Source organism: Rousettus aegyptiacus, unplaced genomic scaffold, assembly GCF_014176215.1.
Source record: "Rousettus aegyptiacus isolate mRouAeg1 unplaced genomic scaffold, mRouAeg1.p scaffold_m13_p_16, whole genome shotgun sequence".
Lineage (NCBI taxonomy): Eukaryota > Metazoa > Chordata > Mammalia > Chiroptera > Pteropodidae > Rousettus > Rousettus aegyptiacus.
The window spans coordinates 41,699,743-41,709,569 of record NW_023416291.1 but is presented as its reverse complement, the minus strand read 5'-3'; the positions used below and the strand labels follow the sequence as shown (position 1 = coordinate 41,709,569).

At 52.4% G+C, this 9,827-nt stretch overlaps 2 protein-coding genes and 1 pseudogene across 3 annotated transcripts; 1 reads left to right on the top strand and 2 right to left on the bottom strand.

Annotated features, from left to right (window-relative positions):
• Positions 1 to 116, bottom strand: LOC118612774 (annotated as a pseudogene).
• A 2,015-nt stretch (positions 117 to 2,131) lies between these two features.
• Positions 2,132 to 5,938, top strand: LRRC25 (leucine rich repeat containing 25). 2 transcript variants are annotated; one of them, XM_016132491.2, is made up of 4 exons: positions 2,132 to 2,302; positions 2,771 to 3,567; positions 5,520 to 5,696; positions 5,809 to 5,938. In XM_016132491.2, the coding sequence occupies exons 2-3, from the start codon at positions 2,780 to 2,782 to the stop codon at positions 5,656 to 5,658; spliced, it is 927 nt and encodes a 308-aa protein (XP_015987977.2). In that variant the 5' UTR covers positions 2,132 to 2,302; positions 2,771 to 2,779; the 3' UTR covers positions 5,659 to 5,696; positions 5,809 to 5,938. The 2 variants fall into 2 exon arrangements, with proteins under 2 accessions (XP_015987977.2, XP_015987976.2); XM_016132490.2 differs by having other exon boundaries at positions 5,520 to 5,938.
• Positions 5,939 to 6,735: 797 nt separating this feature from the next.
• Positions 6,736 to 9,355, bottom strand: GDF15 (growth differentiation factor 15). Its single transcript, XM_016132492.2, has 2 exons — positions 9,039 to 9,355; positions 6,736 to 7,759 (listed from the first exon to the last, which is right to left on the bottom strand). The coding sequence occupies exons 1-2, from the start codon at positions 9,289 to 9,291 to the stop codon at positions 7,125 to 7,127; spliced, it is 888 nt and encodes a 295-aa protein (XP_015987978.1). The 5' UTR covers positions 9,292 to 9,355; the 3' UTR covers positions 6,736 to 7,124.
• Between the last annotated feature and the right edge of the window lie 472 nt (positions 9,356 to 9,827).

The window sequence follows — 9,827 nt, the reverse complement described above, 5'->3', positions numbered from 1 at the left end:
TGCCTACAGCACCTGGTCTTCCTAGGTGGTCTCCCATCCAAGTACTAACCAGGCCCAAACCTGCTTAGCTTCCAAAATCAGACATCAAGCTTGTTCAGGGTGGCATGGCCGTGGGCCATGGGCCATGACTCCACTGGGGTGTGAACCCAGGACCTTCTACGTGTAAAGCAGACATGCGAACCGCTACACTATGGAACCACGTCCGGATGAACTGTTATCGATCCAACCAATTCCTCAGGTTGTTTTCAATTTTTCTTACATAACAAATTGCTGCAATGAATTGTCTCATAGCAGTGTTATCTTTTTGCTTTCTCTTTTTTTAATTGTGCAAAATACACTTAACATAATTACCATTTTAGCCATTTTAAAGTGAACGATTTAGTGCATTCACAAAGTTGTACAACCGTCACCTCTATCTAGTTCCAGACATTCCATCACCCCAAAAGGAAACCCCCATCCCCATTAGTCACTCCCCATTCCCCCTCCCCCAGCACCTGGAAACCACTAATCTGCTTTCTGTCTCTATGGCTTTGCCTGTTCTTGACATTCATATAAATGGGATCATACAACATGTGGTCTTTTGTGTTTGGCTTATCTCACTCGGTATGTTTCCCAGGTTCACCCATGGTGTTTTGTGTGTCTGTGCTTCATTCCTTTTAATGGCTGAGTAATAATCCACCGTGTAGATGGACCACATTTTGTATATCCTTCATCGGTTCACATTTATGTCATTTTGCAAACATGCAGATACTTGGGGGAGTGCCAGGGTGGAATTGCTGGGTCAGCAGGCACAAATGTTCATGGTTCCCGTAGCCTGTGCTGGGCTGCCTTGCATGGGGGCTGGTGCCATGGATACTTTCCCGGCAATGTGTGGGGTTGCCCATTTCCCTACAACCCAGCCAGCACAGGGTGTTATCACACGTTTGAATTTTTGCCAACCCGGTAGGTGAAAACAAATAGTATCTCAGAGTTATTGTGATTTGCATTTTCTTATTAGGAGTTCGTATCTTTGGGTGTGTTGAAGAACAATTTGTAGCCCTTTCTGCAAAGTCTTGGTTCAAAACCTTTGACATTCTTCTGAGTTTGGAGAAAGAAAGGGGCGGAGTCTGAAGAAAGTGAGTTAGGCTAGAATGGAATTGAACCCAGTCTGCCTGATGCCTGGACTCCAGTGAGGCCAAGACCCTCTCCCAGCCCACCCTGCCCATTCTCCCCTCAATCCCACTTTTGTCATTATCATTCTGGTCTGACTGGGGCCCGCCTCTCCCTCTGGGACCGTGGTCTTGTCCCCAGGTTCCCCACCTCCAGACCCCAGGCTCACTCTAGATGAATCTCTTGACACAGTGCTCCTCCCCTGCTCACACATCTGCCTTGGGTTCCCATGGTCCTGGGAATAAAGCCCCAGTCCTCAGCCTGCCTTTGGGGACCATGCAGCAGCCCCCACCCCATGTCACCTGTTCCTAGTCTCCACTCCATTCACTCCACTCCTGGTCTCAGTGCCCATGCTTTCTCAAGCTGCAGGGTCTTTGCTACTACTGTGCCTTCTGCCTGGAATCTGCAATGCATTCATTTCTGCATCCCATTGCAACTCATCCTTCAAGCCCCAGACTCAATGTCTCCTCCTCCGGGGAACTTTCCTTCTCCATCTCCCAGCATGGAAGCATCATTGAGAGAGATCTCTGAGTCTGTGGGGAAGATCAAGAGCTTGAAGAGTGAAAGATGGGTTTTAGGAATCCTTAGCAAACTTCTAATCATCTGTGGAAGCCCCAATTTTAATGTCTCCTCCCCAGGAAGCCTTCCAGGGCCCTGTCCTTTCTGCTAGCCCTGCCCTGACTCCATATGAAGAGGGGCGTCCACCTCCAGCTCTGTCCTCCTGCAAGACTTGTGTTCCTTAAGAACCTGGCCAGGGCTGAGGCCCAGCAGGGTGATGTTTGTTGAATGAATAAATGAATGCATGAGTTGGGAGTCAACTGAGCTGAGAGCAGGAAGTGAGCTGATGAGGTAGCAGTCAGTTGGGGTGTTAATGGAGGTCAACTGGGTTCCAGCAAAAGGGAAGCGGGTCGCCCCTCCCCCTGAGAACCCTGGGCCTGGAGGCCTTGCAGTGGGGTGGGTCTTCTCTGTGTCTTCTTCATTTTGCCCTCTGTACTCCACTTGACATCAGTTCCTCTTCCCCTACATCTCTGGGTGCAGAGTCTGAGGAGCACTAGGGACTACGGGGGATCCGAAGTCACTGGTCACCGTCGTCGTGCATCCAGGTGAACCATCGCACAGCCCCTCCACACGGGAGCCTTCCAGCACTGCCCAGGTAAAGGGGTCTCTGTGGGACCTCAAAGGCAGGACAGAGGTTAGAACTAGGGTCTATGAAGGGGTGGCAAATCAGAGCTGGGGTGACCCCTTTCAACAGCTCCCATTCCACCCACTCTAGCCCAGGACTCCCAGAGGCTTGCAATTTGAGGACCAGGCCCTTTGAGGGAATATTGTTCATTTGCCTATGGTCCTGTCTGGGAGAAGGGGGAGGGGCTGCTGGGGACTGGTACCCTCCTCAACCTTCAAGCCTTGCAGTCACGAGTGTTATGTATCCATTCCCGAGAGGGGAGACTGAGCTTGAGGCCAGAGCCGCCCAGCGAGGGGCTGACAAGTGAGGGGCTGCCTATTACCAGAAGCGGCCTGAGTTGTTCTGACCTATTTTTTAAAAAACACTAATAACCCAAGTGGTGAGGGTAGGATGACCACAGGCTGAGGTCAGGGCTTGGATTCCGGTGTCTCTGCCTAGGTTGCTTGAATGGGGGGCGCCCTAGCGTGGGCGCTGTTGCTGCTGCTGCTGCTGCTGCAGGATTCAAGTAGCCAGGGATTGTCCTGCAACGTGTTCTCAGGGGACGTGGATTGGACTACGGAGTTTACAGCTACATGCTTGAACTTCAGTGGTCAAGGCTTGAGCCTGCCCAGGAACACGTCTCTACAGGCCGGCAGCTTGCTCCACCTTGACTTGTCTGGGAACGGCCTCCGAGAGCTCCCGTGGTCCTTCTTCGCCCTTCTGAGGAAGCTCCAGATCCTGGATGTAACAGACAATCCCCTGAACCTTGTGGACACAGAACTGGCAGAACGCTGCGACCTTGAGCTGAAGGCTGACTGCCACTGCGTCTTAGCTTCCTGGCACAAAGTCCGGCAAGACAACTGCTCTGGCCAACTGCCTCTGCAGTGCCTGGACACAGGCACTGGCTCCTGGCACAACCTCTCCACCTTCCTGGAAGGTGGCTGTGCCCCTGGCCTAGCCTCGATGACCATTGGGGCACTGGCTGCCAGTGGGAGCCTGCTTCTTGGGCTTGCCATTGCTGGCCCATTGTTGGCCCGGAGACTCCGGGCACGATGGGCACCCAGTTGCCGGGGCCTGAGCAAAACGTGGGCTTCTCAGGATGGTCCCAGCCCCAGCTCGAGCCGGCAGCTGAGGTACAGTAGCCGGAGCTTCAGCCCTAAGCAACCATCAGCCACCCTACCCAGACCTCCCACGCCTGACTATGAGAACGTGTTTGTGGGCCAACCACCTGCCGGGCACCAGTGGGCCAAACACAGGTGAGTGACTCACACACGTTTGCCTGCAAGACTCTGGAGCCAGATGGGCAGTGTTCAAATCTCAGCTCTGCCCTTTGAAAGCTGTGTGATCTTGAGCAAGTAGTTCCCCCTCTCCGGGTCTCAGTTTCCTCACCTGTAAAATAGGAATAATAGCAGTCCCCACCTTATGGAGTTGGGGTAAGAATGGAGTGAGAACCTATAGATGGAATAAGCTCTCATTTCATAACCTACAAACCCAGTTTCTGGCCACCAAGAACAGGGAGGGAACAGGCAAGTGCTCCAGGCAGAGTGGGGCTTTGTGGTAGCGGTCAGTAGCTTGGGTGCAGATCTCGTGTGACCCAGAGCTGTCTCTGAACTTCCATTTCCGTCTCCCTGTAATGGGGACAGCCCTCTCTCCATCTCCTTTAGATACATGAGAGATGCTAAGAAAGCCATCTGTGTCCCTCTCCTACCACAAAGCCCCAATGACACCTCTAGATCTGCCTGGGATCAGATAGATGGGTTCAACTTTTCCAGGTTGTCTGAGGAGTGGAGGGAATTTCAGGGGGAGGCACCAGCAGAAACAAATTCCAGGAGGTGAGAGAAAACAGAGTCTGCTGTGAATGGGTTTGGAGACGGCAAGACATCAGAGCTGAGGGTGGAAGAGCTGGGAGGATCTAAGCAGAAGGGAACAGAGTCCTGTTTGTGTTTGGGTGGTGGGATCCACAGTGAGAGCCTATTGCTGAGAACTGAATGAATATACAAAGCAGATGCAAATATAGCTTAAAAGCAGAAGTGGCCTGCGGTAGGGATTTGAAGGAACTAGACTTGCTAAAGCAACTTGTGCTCTGATGCTCACCTCTGCCTGCTGTTGCCCAGAGCTCAAGGCCAGTAGCTTCCAAAAACATTTAGGATTGGATGTGTTGTTCCCACCCTATATTTTACAGTTGCAGTAAGGTGGGCGTTGGGAGGAGGGGAAATGACTTGCCCAAGGTCACGTGGTGAGTCAGAAGCAGAGGCAGGAAACAAACTCTGACTACCAGTCCTGTCCATTCCCACACAACCATATGTGTCTGTCTGGAGTAATTCATACCAAAGTGTGGTTGGTTGACTGATAGATACCACTTACCAAAAGTGACTTTTGAAAACAATTTTTTAATTTTTTAATTACATTTGACATACAATATTATATTAGTTTCGGACATACGACATAGTGATTAGACAGTTATATAACTTATAAAGTGATCACCCCAATAAATCTAGTACCCATATGACACTATACATAGTTATTGCAGTATTATTGACTATATTCCTCATGCTATACTTTACAACCCCATGACTCTTTCATAACCACCAATTTTTACAAAATGGTCTTTGTTACAAGAGGACCCAGGGTGGGATTAGAATGTTCTGGAGGCAGGAAATTTCTTCTCTGGGAGTCTTGCCTACCACAGCTAGACATTCCTAAGAAGCAACATCCTCCCAGACCAATTCTATGGATACATAAATTGAGGCTCAGAGACTTTTATATTGAGGCCACAAAGTCCCCTGCTTCAGGGACAGTGGTGTAACCATTTCCCATCTAAAGCGGTAGACACTGGCTCCAGCCACTTGTGTCGAGGTGGCTGGTGTGACCAAAGCTTCCAACTTTTTAAGAGGAAACTAAAGTGTAGATTTTAATGTAAAAAACGGGCAACCATCTCAACTTTAAGGAAGAAAAAAAATGCTACAGTGGCTCAAGGTCTTCAAACTGCAGTGTAACAATGCTGAATTTACAAAATCTTTCCTGACTCACTGCCCCTGGCTTCCTTTCTGCAGAGAAAGTGTCTGGCTGGGAGAACACTGCCCTATGCTTCAGTTTCCTCATATGTAAATACTAGTTGTGCACTAGACCACCCTTAACTTTCTTTGCCTCTCACAGCTGATGTGGCTACCCTCTGAGTCCTCCTCCTCACCCATCTGTCTGTCCACAGGGCTCACCCTTCGGAGGATGGCGACTATTACATGAATTACGAGGACCTCAACCAGGTCTCGCAGTCTGTCTATGGCAACCTGCAGTCACTGAGCCAGGCCCTACCAGACGAAGAGGAATACGTGATCCCTGGGCGCTGAGCCTGCAACAGCCTGAACTCCAGCCTGCCCCCTTTCAGGTGACTCGGGGCATTCCAGATCTCCCCTGGCCTCAGTTTCCCAGTCTGAGGAGTGGAACAGGGAAGGACTGTCCTTGCAGCCCCCTCCCCAGCCTCCTACTCTGTTCTTCAGCTCCCTCGGCTGCTGGAAGAGGAAGAGGAGAGACCCCCAACACAGACACAGGAAGTTCAAGGTGTGAAGTCTGTTGTCACCTTCCTGTTGGTGTGCAGATGGTGCTCAATAAAAACTGCAGGGATGACTAGACCGCCGGCCTGAAGGAGAGAGCTGCTTTCAGTGGGGATCTCCCGAGCTCTGAAGGCTAGGTCTCTGAGACTCCTGGATCTCTCCTCACCCCAAGTCCCTCCCCTCTGTTCCTCTAAGGCCCCCTTCCCAGGTGCCTGGCATCCAGACTCAGCCCCCAGGGCAGCCCACGCCAACCTCCAAGAGATCTTTGTAACTCATGAAATGGGACTGTGCCTCTCCCCTGCTCACATACTTGCCATGGCTCTCCATTGCCCCTAGATCCTCGTCCTGGTCCTTGAGGCCTGTGTGATCCAGCTTACCCACCTCACTGCCCTCTCCCATCCCTCTGCCCTTCTGGTCTGGACCTTATTCCTGCCAAGCCCACCTCTGTTCTGGAGCTTTTATTTCCCTAATCCATTCACCTGTGCTATTTCTTTTGCCCAGAACGCCATCCCCTTCCTCTTCTCACTCTTAAACATCCTAATACAGATGCAGATCTATAGCCAGGGTGTCAGGAGGCATAGGTCCAGGTCCTGACTCCACCATTAACTCTCTGGGCCTCAGTTTACCCATCTGTAAAACATGATGTTAGACCTGGTCTCTAAGTCTGTTTTAGCTCTAATATACCGAGATATCTTAACTCATCCAGAAACAGGAGTACTGAGAACTGAGGAATGATGGAGGGAGACTGAAACCCAGAGAAACAGGGAGCTAGAAAAGCATGGAGACCAAGGGGGATGTCCCAGGCTGCCCTTGAGGTCCTTTGGTGTCAGGGACACCATCCAATTGCCTGTCATCTCCAAGAACGCCCAGCTGACCATTCCCAGAATCCTTCCACACACCCCTGTACCAGGTCCCCTGTGGGAAACTGAGACCAGGGAGGTGTGAACTTTTCTCAAGGTCTCCAGCTCTATTTGAACATCACAGGATCACAAGAATCAGGTCAGACAGCTTTATTTTTATTACCAGAGTTTAAATAAATGCGCACCCTAGCAGACCAACCCGCCACAGCCCTCAGGCCCTCAGACCTTTAACCCCAATAAATTAGTAATAAATATCAACTTATAAATACAGTGGTTTGGGCGCGAGGGGGCAGACAGCAGTGATTAGAATAGGATACTTTCTGGTCCCACGAGCCCATTTGACAGACGAGGACTGAGGACACCTCAACTGCGCACGTGCCGTTAGTGAAGGCAAAGGGCCTCTCATACGCAGTGGCAGTCCTTGGCCACGAGGTCGTCATACGGCGTGAGCGACACGCGGCCCTCGCTATCCCGGTGCATGAGTACCACCGGCTGGTAGCTGGAGGGGACGCAGCACGGCGCACGTACTGCGTCAGGCTTCAGGCGATGCAGGCGCACCAGCATCTGCGCATGCATATTAGCGGACCGGAACTGGCTTGGGCACGCGCCTCTGCACATGCGCACGTCCAGCTCTTGAGGCGCTATCACCCAGTCTGCCCAGCCCAAGTCTTCGAGCGATACGCGCAGGCTCTGCAGGTGGCAGCAGCGCCCCTCTCCGAGCGGGCAGGCATCCTGAGTGCGCGCATGCGCACTGCGGCGCTCTCTGCCGGCGCGTGGCAACCAGTGCAGCTCTAGCTGGAGGCTTGCAGAACGTGATGCTGCCAGCAACCGGTTAGACCGCGGCAGCCGCCGCAGGCGGAGTACGGACGCCCGGGAGACTCCGAGGCCAAGCTGACGCCGCAACGGCCGTGTAACGTCCCACGAGCTCGACTCGTGCTTGAGCAGGGCCCGATGCAGGCGGGAGGCTGTAGGGAGCCCCCTAGTCAGGTTGGCCCTGGGGATGTACAGTTGCAGGTAGCCGCCTGGCCCAAGGCTCACTGTGGGAGAGAGAGAAGACCAGTCACCATGGGCCTACTGTGTGCCGGGCGTGGGGGTGCCCATTTCTCCCCACAAGCCAGGCTGTATCCCACCTCAGGGACTTTACACAAACCCCTTTCTCTATCAGCCACTTTTTCCTTGAAACCCTCCAGACTGCCTAAAATAGGCACCGCCCTATTTTATTTGGTTGTATATCATTTCATTTCCCCTATTAGAATTTCTGCAGAGATTTCTGTCTGCTTGGTCGCCACAGTGCCCAGTACACAGTAGGTGCTTAATAAATACTTGCGGGAGTGAGTAAATAACCGATATTAGAGAGACTGGGATTCAAATGCTGACTCTGCCTCCTCCTTCTGGCAGTCAAAAACATTTTTACTGAAGGCCTACTAAGTGCCTGGGATTGGGGATACAACAACCAGCCATTGTGTTTTCAGTTCCTTGGGTCTCCGTTTCCTATCTGAGAAATGAAGAATGGCGGGCTGCCCCCAGGCTGGTACAGGTGTTGGGGATACTATGGGGACTGGGGTTTGAGTTGCTGCATGGAGCACCGCCAGCTTGCTAGGCTCAGAGAGGGCAAGAAGTTTACCTGGAGTCTCACAACACCATTGGGATTAGGGCAGGATAAGAGCACTCCCTCTTGGCATGAAACCCTCTTCCCAACCCCTCCCATTTCCTAGCCAGCCCAGAACTCCTTCTGCCCTCTCTGCCTCCTGGAGCCTCCGTGGAAGGTGAAAAAATACTCCCCTCCCTCTTTCAAGGCACCTATCATGTAAGACTTTAGCAGTGCCTTTTCGCGCGATTGCATCAGATTCAGAACCAGCCTGGGTTGGTTTTGCCTAATGCTACAATGCTAAATACCGCCTACTGGCCTCCCATCCCCCGCCCTGCCTCTGTATCCTTCCTCCTGGATCCCATTCACCCTCAACCCCACCACCATCACAACTGCATACAAGGACAGGTACCGCGACCCCTGCCCGACCTCACCTCTGGGCTCTCCAGGCTCTGAGAGCCTTCAGGAGAGTTTCTGGCTGCTCTCTGCCTCAGTTTCCCCTTCTGCTATCCAAGGAGATATCTCACATTGGCTAAGCTTCGCCTTGCCCCGACACAAGCAAAGACACCAGCACCCCCATCAGCCTCGAGGGGTGTGGGGGGACCGTTCTTGCCTGGCTTACAAATGGAGAAACTGAGGCTCGGCGGCATGCTTTATGACTCAGAAACAGTGGTTAGATGATAGGAGCTACCTGGGCGGAAGTAGGAGTCGTCTGAGATTTCACTTACGTTTTGGGGTTAGTATCTGGACCCGAGAGGCAGGGATGAAGTCAGGGTCCGAGTCTTCCCAGGTATGGATTGCTCGAAGTCTGGTCAGCAAATCTTCGTAGCGTTTTCGCAGTTCCGGGAATCTGGAGACATTCGGACTGGCGTGCATGTCTGAGGGTCTTGGAAAGGCCGGGAGGTGCTCCTGGGCCAGAGATAAGGCATCTCCCGACGGAAGCCCTGGAAGCCATGAGAGCGTCAGCAGCATCAGCAGCATCGCGTAGCAGCGCGGTGTTTGGGGCCCTGCTCCTTGTTCTCTGAGCTGAGACTGACGGGACACTGCTGGCCTGGCCTTTATAGTTCCCGGACTTTGTCCGCCCCCGCCTGCCTGGTCCCGCCTGCCTTGGGTGCACAGTAAACAATCCGGGGACCACAGCTGGGCAGGGTCTGAGGCTGCTTTTCAGGGAGAGGTTCTTGGGGGGCAGTGCTCCTGGGGAAGCTGGGCAACCCCCACCCACCCAGGAGTGCCTCTGAGCCTCAATATTCTCTTCTGTAAAATGGGGGCATCATCCCAGCTTGGTGGGCTGGTGGGAAGAATCATTTTTCTCAAAAAAGATTTATTACTATGTGCTAAATTCCATAGGAAGAGCTTAAGAAGTGGCTTTCTTCCCCCATGGAGTGCCGTCTCTCCCCTCTAGTTAAGGCCAAAGGCTGAAGATGTTGAAAAACAAAGCAGAGGAGAAAGGGCTAGAAAGAGCCAAAAAGTGCAGCCTGGGGCAAGATATTTCTCTCCATCACACTTCTGTTTCCTCA

Excerpts from the sequence above, each read along its gene's own strand:
- LRRC25 (XM_016132491.2), top strand. The coding sequence starts at position 2,780 with ATGGGGGGCGCCCTAGCGTGGGCGCTGTTGCTGCTGCTGCTGCTGCTG. Across the intron at positions 3,568-5,519 it reads CACCAGTGGGCCAAACACAG|GGCTCACCCTTCGGAGGATG; the intron begins GTGAGTGACTCA and ends GTCTGTCCACAG.
- GDF15 (XM_016132492.2), bottom strand. The coding sequence starts at position 9,291 with ATGCTGCTGATGCTGCTGACGCTCTCATGGCTTCCAGGGCTTCCGTCG. Across the intron at positions 7,760-9,038 it reads CCAGATACTAACCCCAAAAC|TGAGCCTTGGGCCAGGCGGC; the intron begins GTAAGTGAAATC and ends TCTCTCCCACAG.